We start from the raw sequence: 26,935 nt of genomic DNA on the forward strand, positions 1-26,935 counted from the left end.
ATAAGTCATAGGCCTGATTCACATGGGCTCATGTTACCATCATTGAACTGATTAATCTGGCTAAAGGCTTACAATTCTCTGATCAGCAGTTTAGAGTCATGTGATTACCCTAGAACTGGGTGGGATATAGGTAGAATGAAATCTACCCAGAGCAAATGGACTGAGACTAGGAGAGATATGGATCTCCAGAGGAAAACTGGGGCTCTGCTAATGGAAGAAGAGAAAATAGATGCAAAGTGTAAAAATAGTAATATCCTCTACAAGCAATGAACCAATAAATCAGGAAGTTTGTTAGTTACTATCAAATAATCACTGGTAAAAGTTGATGGGGTGTTTGTTACAATTGTTGTGCTAATGTATGAACATTAGCATTTAAGTATGTTAAGCATTCAAAGATAATTACTATTGAAATAAGAAAAAAATGTGGAACCACTACTTAAAAAAGAAAGAGACCAAAGAAAATTTGATCTATCCAGCAAAAGTTAGGTTAGGAAAGAAAAATATACATTTTAGGACTAAATATACCCATAATATGAATGAGTTAAATCTCATTATTAAAAGGTAAAGATTTTTCTAAGAGACAAAATCAAGTTCTATGTTGTTTACAAGAGACAAACCTAAGACAGACAACACTCAATAAAGGGGTGGATAATGATTAAGTAAATAATAAAATAGAAAGCAAGAATTGAAAAAATTGAGAATAAAGTTAATAGCAAAAAGAGACACTTGGTCTATTTCATAAACTATAAGTGATAAGATATAACAATCATCAACTTTAAAATACCAAACAATAGAGGGAACTTATTGTTAGAAATACAAGGAGATTTTTTTTTTTAATTGAAAGAAACTTAAACTTGCCTTTCAGAAATGGACAAACCAAGTTAAGTAAATTAAAATAAGTACATAGAGAATGTGAATAACTATTTTTAAATGTTTATTTTATGTTTTAATTATCAAATCTATGAGCTAGACATCGTTCTAAATACTTTATAAGCATGTACTCATTAGTCTTTATAACAGTCCTATGGGATAGACATATTACTATCTTCATTTTACACATGGAAAAACCAAGTCACGGAAAACGTAAGTAACTTGGCTTGGATCACACAGCTAAGTAAATGGCAAGACTGTATGGCCCCACAGTCCATTCTCTTAACTCCTATGCACTGAGCGCACACATACATAGGCCTTTATGTTTTACAGTAAAGAATATTTGGGCTCTCCACATTTGGTTCTTCTGGGCTCATCAGGAGACTAGACCTCAAAGCCCTCTTGTAGTAAGGAAGAACAATATGATTAGTGATAGCCAATGAAGTGAGAACAGTGATGACAAGTATCATTTTTGGGCCAAAGCATTTAAAAGCTGGCATACTACTGGGAAACTCTCCCTTTGGGTGCAGCCATGGCTTGAGATGGCAGAGCAACAGGATGAAGTTGTCTGAATCCCTGAATAACCACACAGAACCACATGGAGGGGCGATTCCCCAGAGAGTCACCCAGTACATGCTGGACTTAGAGTGAGAGAGAAATAAACCTTTACTATGTTAAGATAATAAAAGGATAATTCATTACTATAGGATTGCTTACTCTGCCTTGAATATTACATACCTCCAAATGAAAAATTCACATTCTTTTCAAATTTAACATAACATCCATAAGAGATAATGTGATGAGCCACAAAAGACACCCTAATAAATTTTTCTAAGTAGAAATCATACAGATACATTCTCTGACTCAGGTGCAATAAAGAAAAAAAATTTAGAAGGAAAACCAGAACATAACCACAAGGAATTAAATTTTTTTTTTTTCTAGGAAAAGATTCAATACTAAACCCAGAAAGAGGCAGAAAACTGTAAAAGACTAATGTTGACATTGAAAAGGTAATAAAAGAACTACCCCATCTCTACTTCAAGGCAACAGAAAATGGTGGAAGATTTCTGAATTATTTCTACAGAGATAACAACTGGATAAGAAGAGTCACACACAAAGGAAACTATGTGGTGATGGTTTAGTCGCTTTAGTCGTGTCTGACTCTTGTGACCCCATGGACTGTAGCCTGCCAGGCTCCTCGAGTGGTTGCCATTTCCTTCTCCAGGGGATCTTCCTGACCCAGGAATCAAACCCGGGTCTCCTGCATTGCAGGCAGATACTTTACTGACTAAGCCAGAAACTATAGACCAGTCTTATTTGTTGATATGGATGCAAAAATTCTAAACAAAATACCAACAAATACAATTTAACACCATATTAAAAGATATATGAATTATATATTATTTGGGCTTCCCAGGTGGCACCAGTAGTAAAGAATCCGCGTGCCAATGTAGGAGATGCAAGAGACACAGGTTTGATCCCTGGGTTGGGAAGATCTGGAATAGGAAATGGCAACCCACTTTAGTATTCTTGCCTGGAAAATTCCATGGACAGAGGAGCCTATCAGGCTACAGTCCATGGAGCTACAGAGAGTTGAACATGACTGAGCAAACACACAAAATATATATTAAAAACACCCATAAAAGCATCATGATCAAGGTGAGTTTATCCTATGAATGCAGGGATAAGTTAACATTAGGAAATCTCATGTAATTCATTGCATTAATGGACTAAAAAAAGAACTCAAATCAGTAAATGCCAACAATTTGATAAAATTTGTAACATCTGTTTCTAAGAAAAACTCCTTTATAATCTGAAATAAAAGAAAATCTCATTAACATAATACCTGTAGCAGATAGGATTCTTAATTGAAACAGAAACATTTGCATTAAAGTCTGGAACAAAACAGGAGGTTATTATTGAAAATTGCTCTGACAGCCCGACTAATAGAATAGGATGAAAAACAAATAAGTATAAGGTTTAAATATTAGAAAGGGCCAAATTGTTATTTTTCATAGCTTTTGTTTTTCATCAGTCTTTTTCTTGTCAAAACATAGAAGCAGAAAACTGAATTTCATTGATTATTACAAGGCAAATACTCCTGTTTCCGTCACCCAATTCAAGAAACAACTTTGTCAGCCAACCAGATATCCCTCAATATGGCCTCCAAACCATTCTACTCACTTAGGATGATCACTTATTTGAAAAGTACTAAGATGTTTTTCAGATGCCTTTTCAGTGGATATGATTATATACCTAGAAAATCAGGAGGCTCACCTGACTGACCTATTAGAACTAATGAGATCAGCGGGATGGACTTCGGCTCCTGCAGTTATCTTCTCACTTCCTTAAGTCATCCATTTCTTCTGCCCTATTGGATCATTCTTTCTCTATTATCTCCTATTAAAAAAAAACCCTCCCTTCACCTCATGTGCCCCTTCAATTTCTACCACATTTTTTATGCTTCTCTCTAAAATAAACCTCCTGAAGGAGCTGACATTATTTCTGTAGCCTAATCTTACCTCTGCACATACAAACTGTATTCCCTCTGCCATATGTCACTGATGTTGCTTTTGTCGAAGATCCCAGTGACTTCCCTGTTGTTGAATCCAGTGGTGACACTTCTGTCCTCAATTTGGAGAGTAGCATTAAAGGCAACTGAAAGTCTCTTGAAAAAAAATTTTTTTAATTTATTTTAATTGAAGTAGAGTTGATTTACAATATGTCTTTTTCTGGTGTATAGTAAAGTGATTCAGTTATATTATTTTCCATATTCCTTTCCACTATAGTTTATTACTGCCAAGGAACACAGGGGACCTCTAGAAGCTAGGAAAGGCAAGAGAACAGATTTTCTTCTGGAGCCTCCAAAAGGAACATAAGCCAGTTGACACCTTGATTTTATGTCAGTGAAACCCATTTTGGATTTCTGACCGTCAGAACTATAAGATAATAAATGGGTGTTGTTTTAAACCACTAAGTTTGTTGCAAATTGTTCCAGCAACTGTGGAAAATGAATATATTTACTGAAATGGCTTCTTTTCTTCAAGTCTTGATTAATTTACCTCTTCCATAACTTCCATGGAAATGTAATTTTTTCATTCTATGATATCAGTTTCATATTAATTATAAGCTCTTCTAATTAGGCAAATATATATATATATATATATATATAATTTTTCTCCAACTGGTAGTTCTTTCTCTGTGCCTTGTCAGAGTGTATGAATTTAATTTAAATTGTATCATTATCTCCAGCGAAAATTCTTCTTTGGTGGAATTCCAAGCACAATGTTTGAGATGTTTTGGGGAGAGTCAACATCTCCTTAGAATTCTGTCAGAGAAGAGGGAAAGCCCCAGTGCCTGCAAGCTCCCAGGATTGTGGGAGCTGAGTATGTTCAGTGAGGTCCAGAGACAATTCCTGCTTTGCTCAGTCCTTGAAAGTGAACTCAGATAGATTTATATTAATTACTCAAAACTTTTCACACAGAGGTAGTGCCCAACTTGTTCTCCTGATTTCTTTGAATGACTTGGCCCCATCCCTCTTCTTTAATAGAGGTGGTTCAAGTGCTCCCATAGACCCAACTTTAGGAAAGCTGTCTTTGACCAAAGCTTGATTCTGAAATGTCTATACCTGGCTAGTGATTTTCATGGAATTGTAGTAAAAACACCAGATTTAAAGTCAGGATACTTTTGCTTAATTTGTGATTCTATTTACCAGCCTGTGCCAGAAAAGGGTTACAGAACCTCTCTGAGCCTGAGTTTCCTTATCTGTAAAATGAGGATAATATTTATCTCATAGAATTATTAGACAGATAAAAGGAAGAGTGCACTTGAAAGCAGTAGATGTCCTGCATTTTAAAAATATATCCATATTCAGCAACGAAAAGGAACAAATTACTGATAGGCAACAAAATGGATGATATTAAAAAACATCATGTTAAGTGCCAGGAGCCAAAAGACACATGCCAGCATAATTCCATTTATATGACATTCCAGAAAGGGAAAAACTGGACTGACATAAATCACATCAGTGGTTGTCAGGGGTTGGACGTAGGGGGAGAGAATTGAAACGGGAGCTTTTTTGAGATGAGATAAACGTTCTGTATTCTGTCCGTTTGGTGGTTACACAACTGTATCTGTCAGAACTCAGAAATGTACATCTCAAAAGGGCGAATTTTACTGTGAGTAAATTGTACATCAACAAACTTGACTTTAAAAAAATTGAAGCACATATATAGCCTTTTGGGACAGGATCTTATGGACTGAGTGCTCAATCAACAAGTACTTTAGTCCAAATTTTTTACCTTAGTGCCACGTTGTTCATGTACGATTTTCTGCTACTACAGCATGCTCATCTGTTTGCAGCTTTAAAGTTTTTTAAATTGGAAAGGTACTGAGCACTTCTTAAAAGTTCAATTACCTTGTCTTAAGGAACAAGGGAAGTCACCAAGAGAACGATGAGGCTGAGCTGGACTATCAACCTAGGAGCACATATTCTGGGAGGTGGGGTGGGGGTGGGGCGGCGGATTTCTGCTTCAGTCGCCAAGCAAGAAAAGCAGCGCAAGCCTACGATGTGTCAATAACGGATGTTATCTTGATTTGGAGGGAATTTCCAACTCGATTGCTTAATATTGGTCGGCCTTCTGTAGTTAAGGATGGCCTCACATTAGTTTAGTTAAAAGGCTAAGGCGTGCGGGTCTCCGCGCAGGCTGGCAGGGACAGTCAGCACCCAGAGGAGGTCAGCTCCTTGGGTGCCCCGCCAACCCCCGCCCGGCAGGCGAACCCTTTCCTCATTGGTCATTGCACATCCGTCTCGGGCGCCCATTGGCCGGCTCTGACGCCCGCCTCTATAAGAGGCGGGCAGCGAGAGGCTGCGCGCGGACCTAGCTCACAGCTAAGCAGACATCCAGGTGAGTGGAGTGGCGCCTTCCCGTCGGGATCAGGGACCACCGTTGAGGGTGTGGGGGCGTTGGGCTGTCTCGGGGAGAGGCAGGATCATCCTCCGGGAAGTAAATGCTTTTGGGGAGCTGGGCCTGGGAAGTCGAAATTGTACTCCTGTGGTCACTCATTCTTCTCCCTTCCGCCTACTCTCTTTGGGGCGAAAAGATACTATTTTTGAGGACCTCCTGAGTGCCAGAAACAGGCTCTTTACATGTCATCTGATTTCACCTCCCCAACAAACCCTGTGAAGTAGATATGTCTTGAATTTTACAGATGAGGAAACTGAAGTTGGGTTGAACCCAAGTCTGCATGATTCCTCTATGCTAGCAGAAACAGATGCACGTTTCCTTCTCTTCTACATCAAACGGCAACATCTCTTTTTTTTCCTTCTACTCCTACAAAGGGAACCTTCCCTTAGACACTCCCAAAGAAAAGGGAGTCTCTGATGCAAAGCCTCTCAGCAACACATCTTATCACCTCCACCCCAACACGGGACTAAGAGCTCCAGTACAAGGTTGCAACTAACAGAGGCATCCGACCTAGTAGTTCAGATCCTGTTAATAGTCGAGGTAAGCTTAATCTTGTCTCTGGCCATTTGGTTTACAGAGGTTTAAAATTAACTCCCCACTGATGCTGTAATTAGAATTGAATTAGGGCAAAAACACTAGAGTTGAACCCAGTGAAAGTTTTTCCTGTCAATTCTCAAAGAAGGATGGAATTCACTTATTTGATTTAAAAGTAGAAGTGAGCACAGCTTAAAGTAACTATACATGGTTCTGTAAAGCTATAATCTGTGACCTATGAAGTTCACTGGAGTTCATTTGTAGATGTATTATTGTCAGATTATCTTCAGGCAGGGATGTATCTTCTATTACCATTTTGTTTGCTGGTGCCTTTATTTCCTGAATTAATGTTTTTCACATTTTCGTATTTTATTTTATATTTCATCTTTACTTTCATCCTCATTCCCTTCCTCCATTCAGAAAAGACTATCAGGTTTCTCTGGAGGGTTCTCTTCTTTCACACCAGTCTTTCCAGAAACTTTTAATTCTGTCTTCAAATAGCATCGATGCTTTCAAAATACTTTAATTTGATAGTGCTCTGTGCTTCCTAGATCAAAGAAATTTAAGTTACACCATTACTGATTAAACTAAATGGAGAAAACAGTCAATGTAAACACCTTGACCTCTTCTATACCAAGGGGATGTTGGACTTCTGACCGCCTTCTTGGTGTGGGTTCATTGTTTCACATGGCAGGTTCCTATATCCCAGTGTATCTTTAGTCAGGTCAGGAAAGGTAATAGGAGAATGGCTCACTGCCTCTTACAGAAAAGGGGGAAGTACCAGTTGGCACTGGCCTGTTAAAGTGTTGCTTTCAAAGTAAAATATACACTTCTTCATGAAACACATGTCCAAACAAGTGTGACCCATTGGACACTTCATAACCTTTTATCTTACTAGGCTAGTACTGTGGGCTTTGCCCCTGAAGGGGTAAGAGGGGGTAGGTAGCCTGAAGGGGGAAAGAAAAAAGTGACAAGGGGAAAATGTTGAGGTTCTGAAAGGGGTTTGGGAGTAACAATAAAGACAGAATAAAAATGCTTCATAAGTTCTATCAGGCCAAGTTGTAGCCAAATTTTAGTAAAGGTCAAAGCCCTATGCTCTTAAGTTGATTTTGGGGTGGGAGTTGGGAAGTGGGGAGAGCTCTTTTCTTCTAGTTTCTTAGCAGAAGTCCCTTTTGAGAAACTTCATTCTTATATTGACTTAACAAGAGGGCTAGGAATATTTCCAAACCTCAGTATACAAAATGCCTTACCTGTCATAAATATTCAGTTAACGTATACTTCACCTTCCTCTACCCCCATGCATTAGGCAACACTAGATCCATTTCAGAACCAGGGAGAAAAGGAAGAATTATGAAGCCCAAAATGATGGATTAGCTATGACCATTAGTACCTTCTTACGGTGGCTCCTGCCATAGGAGGTTAAGGGCCAGTTTTGAAATGTGAAAGAAAATCTTGGTACAGTTTGATATGAAGAGTTGCATTCTAAGCTCTGAGGGATCGTTGAAGGATGAACTATCAGGAGATCTGAAATTCTGTTGGTGTTACCACTGACTGGCAAAAACATCATTTTTCTTTCCTGTTTTTTGATCCTTGCTTGTTGTTAAAGTTTGCTTATGCTACAAAAATAGTGGTAGACCAGGAAATAACTTATATTTTCAGAATGCTCTTACTTTAGTATGTTACGGTAGTAATATGAGGGAAAATGGGGACTCAGTAAATATAGACTGACTCAGTAAATTGTACTTTGGAGTCTTCATCTGTTTGTTTGCAAAAGAATTGCTAAATTAAAAAAAAAGAATTGCTAAATTAAAAAAAAAAAGAATTGCTAAATTATTCACTTGAGATTTGGAACTTAATACGCTTTCAGGGTTTCATAGCAAATAAACTAATAAAACTGAAAAGCACATTAAGACAAAAGAATACTTAAATTTTATGCCATAACACAATCTTTCCATGAGCTTTCTACCATAAGAAGTAGATTTATAACTATCTTGTGAAATGCTTAATTCCCAGGGAAAGAAAAGTTTTTAGCCAGGGAAGTTTAGAATATCAATTTTATTATGTTTAACATTTTTTTTGAAAGAAATGTGGGATGCACTTCCCATTGTTAGAGCTAATATTTACTGAGTACTTAGTGTAGGCCAGCATCTGTTCTAAGAGTTTCATGTATTATACTGCTCCTCCTTATAGCCACGAACTTGGGGCTAATTGGCCTCCATCCAATTTTGCATATAAGGAAATTAATGCACATAGAAATTATAACTTGTCTACATGGATTTGTAGTTGGATTTATTACAGAAATCTGCTTTATCATTTTACATCTCTCTTACTGTTGGCAGCTGTATACTATAGGACAAAGTCATGGATACTCTGTGAGAAAAAAAGTGCATGGTCTTTGAGTGATGGTTAGACACATAAGAACTGTTTCCAAAGGTTTTCACATCTCTAAGAATGCAAATCTGAGACCATCCCTGAATTTTTAGCTCTAGAGCCACCAATTCAGAATTTCCTGTGTATAATTAAGCTTACCTTAAGAAATGGTCAATTCCTTTGAAGCTGAAAATCCCTTTTCAGAGGTCTTGCTTCCCATTCATAAATCTTTTCTGCTCAGAGACTTAGGGATAGGTCACACACCATCTCCAACATCTTCAGAATCTCATGGGATATTGGTCACAGGGTTGGGAAGTAGGTGGGGTTTGGTGTGCTCCTCAGATATCATAGCTGGGATCTCAGGATACTGTTCTCTTCTGCCTATTTGTCCTTGCTGGAAAGTCTGTCTCTCCTCCTCCCCCTCATAATAAATCTGTGAATTCCTTTGAGGCAAATAGTCTTCTTTGTCTTTTTCATTTTTACTGCCCTAACACTGACTATAGTAATTCATTCGTGTAAACGAATGGGTTGAAATTTTATTTGTATTACCTCTAGTAATCATTTGAATCATAGAAAAATCCACATTATCATTAAGTTTAACTGGCCATTTGATTTTAAAGCATTTGACACAGAGATTGTCTTAGTTGCAGAGAATAAACTGACACAATTAGAAATATCTAAGCAATTTTGATTTTAATCTCAATGATTTGATAAGTATTTGTTAAATTTTGAATTTTATATTTTTTGGGTACCTGAAGTAGCTTAGTTTTTTCTCTGGAGAAAACACCAGAATGCCAAGTCACATTATGTGTTTAAAACATGTAAACGAGTTCTGAATGCTGTGAGTTCTGATTAACTGTTTGGTTACTTTGCTGTATTAGAAAAGTTAGGTAGTGTGCCCAAGGTCATACACTGACAAATGTTAGACCAGTGATTAGATATTTCCTTACACTGTTTTGCAGTGTAAATAGTGGTTGAGAAGATGCCAAGGTAGATATCTAGTTCATCTGAGATGTCAACTTTCAACTAGATCCTAGGAATTTTGCTCTACTTTTTGTGTTTCTGAACATTTTTAGGGTAATTCTTGTGAAAGCAGATACATATGTTTTTCACATTTCATAGACCAGTTTTCAATATGTGTTCTTACATTTCTAGCTGTGTTACCATGGACAGGTTAGTTAGTTTCTCTAAGCTTCAGTTTTCTCATTTATAAAATGACTATAATTCCTCTGTCTCTCCACCAAGATTTTTATGAGAATTATATGGGACAATATTAGTACATGATATATATAGGCATTTGACAAGTATCAGTTCCCTTATCCACCTCTTGGGTTGTTAAGAATGGATGGAATCTTGTCATCATGGCATGGGAAATTCTTTATCTTCATACTCTCTGAACTTATATGTAGAAGTCCTTCAACTTAGTATCTGCCTGATAAATATTTTTTAAAACTAAATTTCGAAGGTATCAGAAAGACTGGATTCTGAAACAGAAAATTGTACTCCATTGGCAAATTTAGTAGCAGACTATTGTTTATGACCATAGAGTTGGAAATTACTGAGCTTTATTTGGTACTTTATAACCTCTATCAAGCCAGATAAGGCTCTTAGGGTTACTTCTTATAAGGTGCCCCCAAATGTTACACAGTATGGGTTTTAAAAAGGGCATTATGGCCAAAAGAGAAAACTCACAAAGTTCTCTGGCAAGAAGAACAGAAATTCATGAAGCCCCTCATTTTGCATCAGCCTATAGAAAGCATTTCAAAGCCAAGAATTTAGCTTAATGGAAAACTACCTTGTCCTAACTTTTCTCATTTAGCCTTTCATCAGGCTGGTCATTGTATGGGTACCTGAGGTGGGTATCTGGATGGGCATAGAAGATCAAGTCCAAACTCCTCTGCATTAACTGCACAGAGCCTTTTGAAGGATCTGACCCACTTACCGTGCCTGCATGATCCCTCAGTAATACTTGGTCACCTCCTGTTGTCTTTTACCTGTCATCTGTTGTCTTTCACCTCCTCACGGGCTCTTTCCTCTCTTTTTCTTTAGGAGAGGAATTCAAACACATCTTCAGCGAAGCACCTCTAAATGCATAGCAGAATAATTAATCTAGCCACTGCCATCACTCTACCGTTTGTGTTCCCTGTTACAGCGCTTATCCTTCACATTGTTCTTCTATATAAGACTCTTAGAGTTTCCTGAGGGTAGTGACCATGTCTGTCACCAGTCTTTCATTCATTTATTCATTCTGTGACATCTGTTCAGCCCCTGTTATGTGCAGAGACTGTGCTAGGTACTCACAATGGTGAATAAAAGCATATGTGATCACTGCCCCCCACGGAACTCAAAGGCTAGCTGTAAATACAGAAACAACCATATACATAGGTGAGCTATGGCTGCACCTGTGACTGTTGTTATGAATAGGAAGTATCTGGTGCAATGAGAATCAACACTAGGGGTTGACGGGAGGTCAGGGAAGGCTTCCACAAGTACGTGAAGTTTGAACTGCGGGGGACTGGAACACAATCTCTCTGGCTTCAAGCCCATGCCATCTTGATACCTGCTCCACAGGCTTGGATCAATGCATGCAAGGTGGCAAAAGGCAGTGACATTGGTTATGTCAATTTAAGTTGTTAAACATCAATTCCACTAGAACAATGATATGAAACTGGGCAATTAGGAAGAATTAATAACCCAAAGAAAACTAATAACCATAAATCTTCAATATGCTATTTCCATTCACTAATCTAAATCTTATTTCTCAAGTGTGTATTTCTCAATTGAGAGTCACCAGTACAAAGTTACTGTACCCTACATCTATCTGCTACACTATTTTCACCTTCCTCAACACACACACACAGAGTTGTATTTGTAGTCATATGGCACTTGTAGGCCAATACTAAAACGGCTTCAGGGCTCATGGCGTAGGGGATTCCACAGTCAGAGAGAAAGCAGATACTTACCTGGAACCAGAATTCTCTGGGCTAGCAGTTATCCATCTAATCCACCTGTGTCCAGAGCTGTCCAGGCTCTTGAATTTACAAAAGAAATAAAAGGCCCTATCCCTGTTCTGAAGGAGTTTGCTCTCTTTTTAGAAGCCATGTATGAGTGACACATTTGAGGAAAGCCATTCAAGACCCAGTATATTATTAATTGCTATTATTATTATTATATAATTATTATTCATTGTATTAACTGTATTAACTACATTAACTGTATTAACTACATTAACTGTATTAACTACACTAACTGTATTAACTACAATTAATAAATGGTGAGATGTGGAGAAAAGGTAACCCTTCTGCACTATTGGTGGGAAAGGAAATTGGTGCAGCCACTATGGAAAACAGTATGGAAGTGCCTCAAAAAACTAAAAATAGAACTACCATGTGATCCAGAAATTCCTCTTGGGCTTACCCTCAAAGGAAATGAAAACACTACTTTTGAAAAGATACAGGCACCCCAATATTCACAGTCGCATTATTTATAATAGCCAAGATACAGAGGCATATATATATATATGATTGAAGGCAAAAGAAGGGGGCAGCAGAGGATGAGACGGTTGGATGGCATCACCCATTCAGTGGACATGAATTTGAGTAAACTCTGGGAGATAGTGAAGGACAGGGGAGCCTTGTGAGAGTTGGACATGATTTAGCGGCTGAACAACAGCAATATATAAATATGTATATACATGCAATGGAATATTAGCCATAAGAAGAGTGAAATTCTGCCATTTGCAGCAATATGGATGGACCCCGAGGGTATGATGCTTACTGAAATAAGTCAGAGAAAGACAAATCCTGTATGTTATCATTTACATGTGGAATCTAAAATATGAAACAAGTAAATGAAAATAACAGAAACAGACTTACAGATATAGAGAACAACTGGTGGTTACCAGTGGGGAAAGTAGAGGAGGAAGGGGCAAAATAGCATAGGAGATTAAGAGTAAAGATAGTAATCTATAAAATAAATAAGCTACAAGGATATATATATTATATAGCACAGAGAATATAGTCAGTATTTTATGATAACTTTAAATGGATAAGCTTTAAATAACATATAATCTATGAAAACATTGAATCACTAAGTTGTACATCTGAAACTATAAAAACAATAAAGATCCAGTATAATAAAGTGCTAAAATTGTAGGGGAAGAGGAGGTAGGCTCTCACAGAGGAAGAGTGCTCAGTTCAGACCACAATAGTCAGGACGACTGCAAGAAGCCCATGGGCTTGAGTCATGCCCTGAAAGCACTGGATTAGGAAAAAAAAAAAGGAAACTACTAACATGTATTGTATGCCTATAATGTTCCAAGTACTATGCTAGGCAATCTTTTAGCTTATTTTGGTCTCATTGTGGCCTTGCAAAGTATATCTGTACATTCATGGTTTACAGATGAGGAAACTAAAACTTGGTTAATGTTATCAAATATTGTCTGAGTTTCAAATATCTGTGCTATCAAATATTGCCTACATCGCACAACTTTCTTTTTTAGACCTTTCTGTTTTCATACTTTGTTTTTAGAGAAGTACACCAAACTGATCATGATAGAAGACAATAAAGAAAACAAAGACCATTCCTTTGAAAGGGGAAGAGCAACCCTTATTTTTTCCTTAAAAAATGAAGTTGGAGGACTTATAAAAGCATTGAAAATCTTCCAGGTAAATACTCTCAATATTTTTGCATAAAACTTTTATGAAATGGGTCTATAAGATTATTTGTAAATTCATCATTGGTGGACTACAGAAATGTTTTAAGTACTTAAATTTCTAAAATATTGCTCAGTTCTATCAAATTGGCAAGGGATACAAACAATTTATAGAAATAATTTATTATTTAATAAAGAAATGGGGAAGAAAGGTTTACGTCATAGATTTTGAAGAATCAAATTTTAATTTTAGCTAAATAAATATTCAGATTTTAATGATATTATTGATATTAATATGTTAAATTATATTTTATACAGCAAAATAGCAAGGCTTCTACAATTATATTGCTCCCTACTATCAGAGCTTCAGTGCCTTTGGCACTTAACTACACCTTTGGTGTGAAGGAAAATTGATGTGATGTGTAGAGAAACAATCCGGCAATATGTATTGTGAGTCTTAAAGTGTTCACACATTTTGGACCAGTAATTTTACTTTCATAAATCTATCTTAAGGAAATTGGGTCAGCCAGTCGGAACATGAAAATTTACGGAGTGCTAAGTGCACAGTGCCCTGCTAGATATAAAGATGTGGACCGGGGCAAAGCAGACACCGTGCCAGTCCTCAGAGTGTGTATAATCTAGTGGAGAAGACAAACACTAAACAATTACTTTTAGTAAATAAATGATTGTTGTTGTTGTTTAGTCACTAGGTTGTGTTTGACTCTTTTGTGACCCCGTGGACTGTAGCCTGCCAGGCTCCTCTCCCAGGCAAGAATACTGGAGTGGGTTGCCTTTCCCTTCTCCAGGGGATCTTACTGACCCAGGGATTGAATTCGTGATCTCTGCATTAGCAGGCGGATTCCTATCCACTGAGCTTCTGGTGGCTCAGATGGTAAAGAATCTGTCTGCAGTGCAGGAGACCCAGGTTTGCCTTTCACTTTTTTTCACTTTTTCAACCAAAAGGGGGCAACCATTTTCAACTCTTGTAACTATATTGCATAGTATTAACTTCCATATTTTAAACAATATGTGTATTCTGCTGCTATTTCTTGATTTTTCCATCTGTAGATATTACCTATTGGTTTTCTCCAATGGAAGTAAACATCTGGCTTCCTTGGCACAACTCCCTTCCTAGAGGCCTGCTCAACTTCCCTTTCTCCCACCTTCCCAGTGTAGTTATGCCCCAATTTGGGGCTATATCAGTCTTTAGTGTTTTCATTATTAAGATTATGTAAATCTTGCTCAAAGAAAAGCCATATTATCCATTATTCTGACTTTATGTACCTAGTACAAGATTACAACATAGTGTTTAAGGGCATAGACTATGGATTTGGACAGCCTGACTTTGAATTCCAGCTTGAACACTTACTAACTGTGTGCCTTTGGGCAAACTGCTTAACCTCTCTGTGCCTCTGTTTCTGTAATTGAAATATCTGATAGGGAATGTCTCACTTATTGCTTTAACTTCACTGGAATTTTCTTGGATCTTCTTGACTAAATTTTTCTCCTGGATGGACTTTTAAATTATTTGGTTATATTTCCTTGCCCCATTCCATCAAGATTTTGATTTTAATAGCATTCAATTTTAGATTGATTTAGGAAGAATGGACATTTTGTGTCTTTTCCTCCAAAAACATAATTTATAGCTTTACATTTGTTCAACTCATCATTCAAAAAATATTTATGAATGCATTCTTATTATAAAATTCATAAGAAATAGATTCCGTGAAACTCTCCTTTGCTCCTGATCAGCTCCAGTATTTGTAGCTCATTTTCTTCTACTGGTTCCATGATAGATTCTACATTCCAGGATGAACCCTGCCTATTCCAGTTCCCAACATCCCTGACACTCACTCTATTGTTATTTATCAAGTTCATGTTCCCTGATAATTATCTCATCCCTACTTTTGCTCATACAAGTCCCTCTTGTTTGGAATCCCCCTTCTCCCCTTCTGTTTAATAAGACTCGCCTCAGTTCCTATCTACTTCATAGAAACTTCTACTTTCTCTAGCTCATGATGCTTTTTCCGTTTGTTGAACGTCTTCTGCACCGTAAGTCAAACTATTTGTATTTTCTTAGTCTTTCAGGCTTCCTAGGTGGCGCTAGTAGTAAAGAATCCATTTGCCAATGCAGGAGATACAGAAATGAAGCTTTGATCCCTAGGTCAGGAAGATCCTCTGGAGTAGGAAATGGCAACCCACTCCAGTATTCTTGCCTGGAAAATTCCATAGACAGAGGAGAATCCTGGCGGGCTACAGTCCACAGAGCCACAAAAAATTGGACATGACTGAGTGTGCGCGCGCGCACACACACACACACACACACACACACACACACACACACACTTAGTCTTTTATGTGTTAGCCAACTAGATTGTCAACTTCTTGTATGTCTTGCCTTTCTTCATATGCTTCACCACCCTTACCTGGCTACACAGATGTTCATGAAGTTAATTTAGATTCGACATATTGGCATTGGAGAGCATCTACTCTTTCTCATTTTTTAGATGTTGGGTGATTGGTTCTTATGTTTCATGATTGTGTCAGCAGGATTTTCCCTCAGCACCCAGATTGGTAACAGAAGATACCCTCCCCTAGCAGGTTTACACATATGGCACCCACAGCTCAGGCTGCCCTGGGAAGACATCAGAAGAAGCAATCTGATTCAGCTGGTTACTTGAGTTTGTAGCCTAGGAGATAGGAGGTATTAAAAATTTTGTGTTCAAGCTGTTCATCTAGTTTTAGTAAATGGATTTCTTCAAAGGAAACTTTTCTTTCTGAAGGACTAAACACTAAGAAAACTTAAAAAAAAAAACTAGCTTTTATTTGTGAGGATTTTCAAAGAGTTCTTTTCATCTAGAAGACTAGGTCTTTTTGATTTGAATGCCAATCAGTTGTGGAAATCTGGGGGACTCCCTAGTGGGTGTTCATTTCATTTATTAGCTTTTGGAGGGTGTGGTGAATTTTTCAAACTTAAAAAAAAGTACCTAATATTTAGGAGGAATTGTTTTGCTGTTGGCAGCACTAAGAATGGACTTTTCCCCCATTGGCAACTATGACAAACGATGAGATTGATTTTTAATAGTAATGAAAGTAATTTGCTCAGAGACTATAATCATTTGAGGATACTCTTCATCTTCTTTCCACAGGAGAAACATGTGAACCTGTTACACATCGAGTCCCGAAAATCAAAGAGAAGAAGCTCAGAATTTGAGATTTTTGTTGACTGTGATATCAGTAGAGAACAGCTGAATGATATTTTTCATCTGTTGAAGTCTCATTCTAATATTCTCTCTGTGAATCTACCAGATAATTTTCCTGCGAAGGAAGACGGTAAGTTGAAAGGTGAAAATGCTACTCAGATGATTAAGTGCATAATATGTGTGTCTGATCTTATGTTCATCTTAAAGGCATAAAAGTAAAAATCAAACACTGTCTCTTCAAATTGCTTACAATCTGATAATAAAGAAGATACAAAATGTAACTGCTCAAGATGCTGAAGAAAAATTATAAAGCAACACTTCATCAAAGGCTAGAGAAGTGAAGAGGAAACCTTGAGTATAATAAAGAATTCAGAATAGTTAGAAATCCATTTTGTTATCTCAATTTTTAAATTGTCAGGCATTTCTTGGTTTGACAAATCTCAATTTACAATCTCTGAGCACTTAATAACTCTTACAGGGCAGATTCTTAGCAGATATTAAAGGGATATTTGAATTTGCTGAAAATGTTGACAATTACTGATGACTATGCATGTATCGGAGAAGGAAATGGCAACCTACTCCAGTATTCTTGCCTGGAGAATCCCAGGGACAGAGGAGCCTGGTGGGCTGCCATCTATGGGGTTGCACAGAGGCGGACACGACTGAAGTGACTTAGCAGCAGCAGCATGATATGAAATACTTTATATGTGAAATACAATGTTCTTCCTTGCCCTCACTTCCACCAAAACCAATGGAAAAGCAGTAAAGCCCTCTAAGTTTTTAGATGCTCAGATAGCAAGGATATAGTCTAAAATCTCTATTGTGAAAATATCCTTGTAGTTTACTTAGGGCAAAAGACAAGCAAATAAATCAGTTACATTTTGTATATGGTATTCAATTTTAAATAATCCCTTCAGATTATGTAACAAGAGTGGGGGTGTAATGAGTGCTGATATGCATCTGTTATGTATTTGTATGGCTATGTGTGCTAAGTCGATTCAGTTGTGTCCAACTATTTGTGATCCCACGGACTGTAGCCCGCCAGGCTCCTCTGTTCATGGGATTCTCCAGGCAAGAATACTGGAGTGGGTTGCCATTCTCTTCTCCAGTGGATCTTCCTGACCCAGGGATCGAACCCGTGTCCCCTGCATTGGCAGGCAGATTCTTTACTTGGGAAGCCCTGGACTTTGGTTACCTCATCTATAAAATGATGAGTTTTATAGAGGCTAAATTGTTCAGTTGGTATTTAGGGAACAGCAGCTTGTGTCAGATATTTCTACTAAGAAATGGGGATATATATAAAAAAAAAATCTTACCCTAGAGTCATTCCAATTCTTTTCTGTAAGACAGCCATATACGGATTCATTGCAGTAAAACATAGTAAAATCTTTTGGAGAATTAGAATCATAGTCCCAGGAACCCAGAAGATAGAGAATTAGCTCCACCTACAGTGTTAGGGAAGGCTCATTTGATTTGGGTCTTGAAGGAGAAGGATATTCTCAGGAAAATTGAAAGATGAGTTGGATGGAGCAGGACTGGGAGTGGAATAAGTATTCCAGGGAGAAGAGCTTTAGGAAGGCTTGTGTGTGTGAGGGATGGCAAGATCAAAGTGGCAAAGACATACATGATCTCTAGGATACTTTTAATCAACAAAAATAAACATTCAGTGAAAGTGAAAGTTGCTCAGTCATGTCCGACTCTTTGCCACCCCACGGACTATACAGTCCATGGAATTCTCTAGGCCAGAATACTGGAGTAGGTAGCCTTTCCCTTCTCCAGGGGATCTTCCCAACCCAGGAATTGAACCCAGGTCTCCCGCATTGCAGGCAGATTCTTTACCAGCTGAGCTACACATTCAGAGTTTTTAATAACATTCAGAGTTTTTAATAATTTAAAAACATTTAAATTTAAAGACATTCAGAGTTTTAAACATTTAAATTTAAAAATGTTCAGAGTTTTTAATAAATTTGCACCTTGATCTGTAAAGTTCATCCTTATCTACTTTTTAAGGATAGCTAAAGATGTAGCTTAAACTGTTTTGAACTTTTGGTCTGTGACTAAAAAACATCATTTCTTCAAGACTTAGGAAGTTAAGGCTCGAAACATTTTTAAATTCAACATTTTGAATAAGATGTACTTAGAACTAGAGCAACTTACTTGTTTACATTTTGCCCCAAAGTACAAGCTAAAATCAAAAATCTCATCCAAATGCATTTGTGACTTCCTTAATTTCTTCTTTCTTATTGCCTAATTTAAGAGGATCTCTTCAACTGTTAGTGGTTTTTGTATTTTGCAGGTATGGAAACTGTTCCTTGGTTTCCAAAGAAGATTTCTGATCTGGACCATTGTGCCAACAGAGTTCTCATGTATGGATCTGAACTGGATGCTGACCATCCTGTAAATAGTTTAAATATAAAATATAAAAATATAAAATTTTCATGAAAATAATTTAAAACAAACTAAAAAGTCAAGGGTATTATTTTTCTTTTTTAGAGAAAGTGCTTATTCTAGACTAAATAAGGATCTTGATTAGTCTGAGTTTCAGGAAGTGTTATTAGACCTTCATGTTGGTGGACTTGATACCAAGTGACTGAAGAGCATCCAATTTTATTGACTCTACGACATCTGTCCCATGTCTGGGGTTCTTAAAATTGAGAGCTCTTCCAAGAATTATACTACAGTTAAGACCATGTCTGCAGTTTCTATTAAAATGTGATACAGTATAGGCGTGAGTTGGAGCATTACTAAGTCTGGAGCATTAGTACTTCTTATGGATGTCTAGGATCCTAGGAGGGGAGGAGAGGAGCGAGTCCGCATTAGAGTTGTTCAGGCCAGGGGTTTAATCTAGCTTCTGTCACTCATTAGCTGTGTAAATGTGACCGTGTACTGCTTTAAACAGCCCCCAGCTGATCAGTGAATTTATAATAATATCTTATTAAGTAAGTATTGGAATTAATAAATTCTTGTAACTGCCCTTGGGGAGCTTACAATCTAGCTGCAAAAGTAAGTTGTGTATATGTAAATACACATATAAGATTTAAATATGAAAAGTGTGCTAAGTGGCTTGCAAAGGCTGTTTTGAAATATACACAAGGGAGGAAACACTTCTAGCTGAAGAGATCAGAGAAAGGCAACCTGTTAACTTGGTCTTAGAGAATTTTGGCAGGAAAGAGATGGGGAGAAAGGACAATTCATTGCAAAATGAGCAAAGATTCAAAGGTAAAAAAATCTGGGACATGTTTACGGAAAGGGGAAAGGGGTGTAAATCAGTTTTACTGACCTACTACCAAGGCCTGCTGATTTTCACCTCCTAAATATTTCTTAAATTTGTTCCTTGTTTATTCTTATTACCATATCCCTTAACTGGTTTCCCTGCCTTCAGCCTTGCCACCTCCATCCTCTACTCCTCATAGTCACAAGAATGATCTAAAGCCTGAGTGTCACCGTTACCCCTCGTGTGCATAAGTATAGATCTAAGAAAATTGAAAACATAAGTCCATGAGAAAACTTGAACAGGGATGTTCATGAAAGCATTATTCATAGTAGCAAAAAGGTAGAAACAACCCAAATATCCATCCATGATGAATGGATAAGTTAAGCATGGTATGTCCCCCAAATGAAATACTAATGGCCATAAAAAAAGCGTGAAATACTCAACATGTTACAGCATGGGTGAAGAACCTCGAAAGCACTGTCATAGTGAAAGAAAAGCCATTCACAAAAGGCCATATACTGTGTGATTTCTTTTATACACAATGTCCAGAACAGGCACATTCCTAGCAATAGGAAGTAGATTAGTGACTTTCAGGGCTGGGGGTGAGAGAAAATGGGAATAGACTGCAAATGAGTAGGATGTTTCTTTTTAGGGTGATAAAGTGTTCTGGAATTATGGTGGAGGTGGTTGTACAATATCCTAAACCCCACTAAATTGTACACTTTAAAATGTAAGTTTTAAGGTATGTGATTTTACATCTTGCTAGTTGTTATTTAAAAAAAAAATCCCAATGACTTCCAATTACCCCAAGAGTAAAATCTAGGCTCTGAAACAGACCTTTATTAGCAGGCCTGTAACTAGGCTTCACGGTGCTCCACCTCACTCTCCAGACTCCAGCAGTGTTGGGTTGGGTATGTTTTCCTAGGCACAACACGCTAGTTTTCATTTCTGCGCTATCCTTGGTGCTGTGCTCCCTGTCCCACACCTAGCCCTCTCAACTCCTCTTCTGAGACTTAGCTTAGGAGTCATCGCCGGGGACCCTTTCCTCACCCCCCTGTCCTCTTCACGTACTCTGGATTATGAGTTTCTCTTGTGAGTTCAAGTGGTATTTTGTGCCTGTCTCTAACAAGCCATTTATCATATTACGTCAAAGTCATTGGTTAAAATAAACTCCTTGAAGACCCAGATTGTACTGTGCTTTTCGGAATTTTAGCACAAGGCCAGGTGCATAGTAGGGACTTCTAAATCTATGTTAAACATACAAGTCTCATTCTTTCCTTTCAGTTGTCCTCCCCTTCTTCCCTACTTAGTTTTGTTGATTATTTTCTCCTGAGATTTGCTTTTTGATGCCTTATTTTGCCTATTTTTTCTTAATAGGTGTAAATTCTAATGTTACTATTTTGTCTATTTTTATTATCATTATTTGCTTCTGCAAATGATTAATATGTCAGCATTTTGCAATAAACTCTGAGGCTAGATTCAGCTGCCATAATATCAAGTATTAGTAATTACTACTTTGTTATTAATTACAGGAAAATATAACTGAAGATGTAGTCAAACAATTAAGAAAAAAAACTCACCTTTGCAAAAGAGCCATGTACTTTAATGAGGGTGGTACTTTTCTTTTTCCTCAAACTATTTTATTTTTGTAGCTACTGTAGTATTTTTATATCCATAGTATCTTTTATCTTTGTAGTCACTATCATATAAAGCTGTCATATAACAATGACTTTAAAATGATCATAAACTTCTAAACAGTGCTTGCTCAAAATAAGTTATACAGCCCTTCTTTATAGTCATTCACATAATAATGAAATGTTTTCTAAATCATTTGTCAAGTATATTTTAGTATGGATATTTAAAAACTTTTCTTTAATTATTAGGGCTTCAAAGACAACGTCTACCGTAAAAGACGAAAGTATTTTGCAGATTTGGCTATGAACTATAAACAGTAAGTGTACTATAAAAATAACTTAATCAACTTTGAAATAATGAAATAAATTATGCTCATATAGTAAATAGAAAACAAAATATGTGCTACTGTTTATTGGATGCTAATTCAAAATGACTTCTTTTCTTTATCTCATTAGTGGAGACCCCATTCCTAGGGTTGAATTCACTGAAGAAGAGATTAAGACCTGGGGAACTGTGTTCCGAGAACTCAACAAACTTTACCCAACCCATGCCTGCAGAGAGTATCTCAAAAACTTACCTTTGCTTTCTAAATACTGTGGATACCGGGAGGATAATATTCCACAATTGGAAGATGTCTCAAACTTTTTAAAAGGTAATGAGCTAATTAATTTTTATAAGGGGAGTACTGAACTCTTTTTCAATCACAACAGAATTTTTAATAGAGGACTAACGTCTAGTTATATGGGAAGTAAGAATTTTTCTGTATTCTGTCCTGGAGAATTGGGCACCACATTTGAAGCGGGATGTTCATAACCTGGAGCAAATGTGGAGGAAAGTGAGCAGAATTGTAAGGGGATAGGAAAATGTATCAGATAAGTAAAATTTGAAGGATCCTTAAGGAACCTGGGAATTTAGGGGAGTTCATAGCTTTATTTAAATATTTGAAGGTCGTCTTATGTATTAGAGGGATTATTATACAGCTCTAAAGTAAAGGACAGTTGGATAGAAAGAGCAAACTTTTAGTTCGAAATGGAGAAGATCTTGCTAAAATAGCCATTTGAAATGCAGCAGGCTAATGAGATAATTAGTTCTACATCCATGGAAATGTTCATGCAAAAGTTCCATACCCACTGAGGGATGTGATAGAGAAGACTCAGGCACCTTCAGACAGGTTGGAGTAAATGATCTCTGAAGCCCCTTTCTACACTAAGATTCTATTGTTTTCCCAAGAAAGAAGATGTTTTAGGGGAAGCATAAATGAAGAGTAAGGACAACTTTCCTCCTTTTAGTCCATCATGCTTACTTGGGCCAGGTTTCCTTATTTTTTCCTAGCAAAAATAAGAAATAAAATGAATGATCAATGATCTCCAGAGTCTACAGTATGTAAGAGAAATAAATATCCCCTTTGATCTCAGCAGATTAGAACCTTAGGGGAAAAAAATAGAAGTTATGTTTTTGACTCAAAGGGAGTTTAGTGAAAGTGAAAGTTGATCAGTCATGTCCAACTCTTTGCGACCCCAAGGACTATACAGTCCATGGAATCCTCCAGGCCAGAATACTGAAGTGGGTAGCCTTTCCCTTCTCCAGGGGATCTTCTCAGCCCAGGGATTGAACCCAGCTGGATTCTTTACCAGCTGAGCCACAAGGGAAGCCCAAGAGTGGGTAGCTTATCCCTTCTCCAGCAGATCTTCCCAACCCAGGAATCGAACCGGGGTCTCCTGCATTGCAGGCAGATTCTTTACCAACCGAGCTATCAGGAAAGCCCCAAAGGGAGTTTATCTTATCGAGCTGAATGATATCTAATAGTATTTTCCAATCATAATAGAATTTATTACATAGACTGTTATAAACATCTACATATTTTTTCAACTCCATAATTCTCATTCCTCAGTCACTATATACAAAACTAAGAACTAAACAGAAGATGGCAATATAGTTTTTACAAGGGAAGAACTGCTGGTAGTATTTCCTATGAAAACTAGGTTTAAAAATAGTAGTGATTAAGAATGGCAGAGAACCAAAGCACATGAACTTGTGGGGCTTAACAAAGATAGACTAACATATGCTACGGAAGTTATTATCAAATCACATTTACATGAGATTTAGAGAAAATATTTTGTTATGGATATGAAACTGAAAGCTGATCACTTGGGGTCTGGAGCTTGAGCAGGCTGCAGAGCTTATAGCTAAAGATGTTTCAAGGGAAAGTGTCAAAGACAGAAACCAAAATTAAAAGTCAGTTCCAACAAAATGTGAGTTGGAAAGGGCTACCTTCCCTGGAAAATATGGTGGCCACTAGACAACTGTGGTTGTTTAAGTAATTGAAATAAATGTAAATCAAGATGTTAGTTCCCCAACCGCATTAGCCACATTTCAGTGCTCAGTAGCCACACATGGCTAGTGGATACCCTATTGGGTAGTCCACATAATGAACATCTCCATCTTTTTGGAAAATTCTTTTGTCCATCAGAGTGGGAGAATTCAAGTACAAAGGAATGGGGTGGAACTGGAATTACCAGAATGTGAGAATTGAAGTTGAAAGGTCCTAGGATGACCCACAAGACTTGCTAGAACTAACATTAAAACAAGATGTCCTTTTCATCAGAGGAGACTGGAATGCAAAAGTAGGAAGTCAAGAGATACCTGGAGTAACAGCCACGTTTGGCCTTGAAGTACAAAATGAAGTAGGGCAAAGGCTAACAGAGTTTTGCCAAGAGAATGCACTGGTTGTAGCAAACACCCTCTTTCGACAACACAAGAGACAACTCTACACGTGGATGTCACTAGAAGGTCAATACCGAAATCAGATTGATTATATTCTTTGCAGCCGAAGATGGAGAAGCTCTATACAGTTAGCAAAAACAAGACCAGGAGCTGACTGTGGCTCAGATCATGAACTCGTTATTGCAAAATTCAGACTTAAATAGAAGAAAGTAGGGAAAACCACTAGACCATTCAAGTATAACCTACATCAAATCCCTTATGACTATACAGTGGAAGTGACAAATAGATTCAGGGGAATAGATCTGATAGACAGAGTGCCTGAAGAACTATGGACGGAGGTTTGTGACATTGTACAGGAGGCAGTGATCAAGACCATCTCCAAGAAAAAGAAATGCAAAAAGGCAAAATGGTTGTCTGAGGTTGTCTTGCAAATATCTGAGAAAAGAAGAGAAGCTAAAGGCAAAGGAGAAAAGGAAAGCTATACCTATCTGAATGCAGAGTTCCAAAGAATAGCAAAGAGAGATAAGAAAGACTTCCTCAGTGATCCATGCAAAGAAATAGAGGAAAACAATAGAATGGGAAAGACTAGTGACCTCTTCAGGAAAAGCAGAGATACCAAGGGAACATTTCATGCAAAGATGGGCACAATAAAGGACAGATACGGTATGGACCTAATAGAAGCAGAAGACATTAAGAAGAGGTGTTAAGAATACACAGAAGAACTATGCAAAAAAGATCTTCAGGATCCAGATAACCACGATGGTGTGATCACTCACCTAGAGCCAGACAGCCTGGAATGTGAAGTCAAGTGGGCCTTAGGAAGCATCACTATGAACAAAGCTAGTGAAGGTGATGGAATACCAGTTGAGCTGTTTCAAATCCTAAAAAATGATGCTGTTAAAGTGCTGCACTCAATATGCCAGCAAATCTGGAAAACTCAGCAGTGGCCACAGGACTGGAAAAGGTCAGTTTTCATTCCAATCTCAAAGGAAGGCAATCCCAAAGGATGTTCAAACTACTGTACAATTGTACTCATCTCACACGCTAGGAAAGTAATGCTCAAAAGCCAAGGCTTCAATAGTATGTGGACTGAGAATTACCAGATGGTCAAACTGGATTTAGAAAAGGCAGAGGAACCTGAGATCAAATTGCCAACATGTGTTGGATCATAGAAAAAGCAAGAGAGTTTCAGAAAAACATCTACTTCTGCCTTATTGACTACTCCAAAGCCTTTGACTGTGTGGATCACAACAAACTGTGGAAAATTCTTCAAGAGATGGGAATACCAGACCACCTGACCTGCCTCCTGAGAAATCTGCATGCAAGTCAAGAAGCAACAGTTAGAACTAGACATGGAACAACAGACTGGTTCCAAATCGGGAAAGGAGTATGTGAAGTCTGTATACTGTCATCCTGCTTATTTAACTTATATGCAGAGTACTTCATGTGAAATGCTGGGCTGGATGAGGCACAAGCTGGAATCAAGATTGCTGGGAGAAATATCAATAACCTCAGATATGCAGTGATACCACCCTTATGGCAGAAATCGAAGAACTAAAGAGCCTCTTGATGAAAGTGAAAGAGGGGAGTGAAACAGTTGGCTTAAAACTCAATATTCAGAAAACTAAAATCATGGCATCTGGTCCCATCACTTCATGGCAAATAGAAAGGGAAACATGGAAACAGAGGCTTTATTTTCTTGGGTTCCAAAATCACTGCAGATGGTAACTGCAGCCATGAAATTAAAAGGTGCTTGCTCCTTGGAAGAAAAGCTATGACCAATCTAGACAGCATATTTAAAAACAGATACGTTACTTTGCCAACAAAAGGGTCCATCTATTCAAAGCTATGGTTTTTCCAGTGGTCATGTATGTATGTGAGAGTTGGACCATAAAGAAAGCTGAGCACTGAAGAATTGATGCTTTTGAACTGTGGTGTTGGAGAAGACTCTTGAGAGACCCTTGGACTTCAAGGAGATCCAACCAGTCCATGCTACAGGAAATCAGTCCTGAATATTCACTGGAAGGACTGATGCTGAAGCTGAAACTACAATCCTTTGGTCACCTGATGAGAAGAACTGACTCACTGGAAAAGACCCTGATGCTGCAAAAGATTGAAGGCGGGAGGAGAAGGGGATGACAAAGGATGAGATGGTTGGATGGCATCACTGACTCGATGGACATGAGTTTGAGCAAACTCCGGGAGTTGGTGATGGACAGGGAAGCCTGGTGTGCTGCAGTCCATGGGGTTGCAAATAGTCAGACATGACTGAGCAACTGAACTGAACTGAACTGAGATTTTGAAATAAAGGACAGGATTAGAGCTTATAGAGGTCCCCACTTGCTGCCACTGCAGCAATTGACTTTTACAGTGAGCATGCAGTCTCAACTGTTGGGGAATGAAAGAGCACCAGTCAGTTCAGATAAAGAAACTACAAGAGGGAGTAATGGCTAAAAGTGGCTAAAAATGTCATAGTTTCAAAAAACGGTTCTGATCTAAATTAATAGATTTTTAAAGTTTTTTTTTTTTTTTTTTTTTAAAAAGAAAGCTTGTCTAAGGGTTAGTTTAAGCTCTTCATAGAGATAGCAAGTTGTAGTGTAGGGCCTGGGTTCATCCTATGTTTATCATCTACTGTGTGGCCTTGGGCACATTATTGAGTCTTTGAGCCATAGTTTTATAGTTGGCACAATGAAGAGACTGAACTTTAACTCATAAACATGAAAGGAGATGTCATGTGTAAAAATTCATAATTCATTGTCTGGCC

At 37.8% G+C, this 26,935-nt stretch overlaps 1 protein-coding gene across 2 annotated transcripts in view; it reads left to right on the forward strand.

Moving 5' to 3' along the window:
- The first annotated feature begins 5,681 nt into the window (after positions 1-5,681).
- The window catches only part of TPH1 (tryptophan hydroxylase 1), a 29,941-nt gene continuing 8,687 nt past the window's right edge, over positions 5,682-26,935 (forward strand). Inside the window, exons 1-7 of one of the 2 annotated variants that reach the window (XM_061146461.1) lie at positions 5,752-5,777; positions 6,212-6,377; positions 13,272-13,408; positions 16,545-16,728; positions 18,895-18,995; positions 21,696-21,763; positions 21,903-22,099. In XM_061146461.1, coding sequence (XP_061002444.1) covers positions 13,292-13,408; positions 16,545-16,728; positions 18,895-18,995; positions 21,696-21,763; positions 21,903-22,099 — 667 coding nt within the window. In that variant the 5' untranslated portion in view covers positions 5,752-5,777; positions 6,212-6,377; positions 13,272-13,291. Of the gene's footprint in view, positions 5,778-6,211; positions 6,378-13,271; positions 13,409-16,544; positions 16,729-18,894; positions 18,996-21,695; positions 21,764-21,902; positions 22,100-26,935 lie in introns of both variants that reach the window. The other variant, XM_061146471.1, reaches the window with a different exon arrangement.

Source organism: Dama dama, chromosome 1, assembly GCF_033118175.1.
Source record: "Dama dama isolate Ldn47 chromosome 1, ASM3311817v1, whole genome shotgun sequence".
NCBI classification, from domain to species: Eukaryota; Metazoa; Chordata; class Mammalia; order Artiodactyla; family Cervidae; genus Dama; species Dama dama.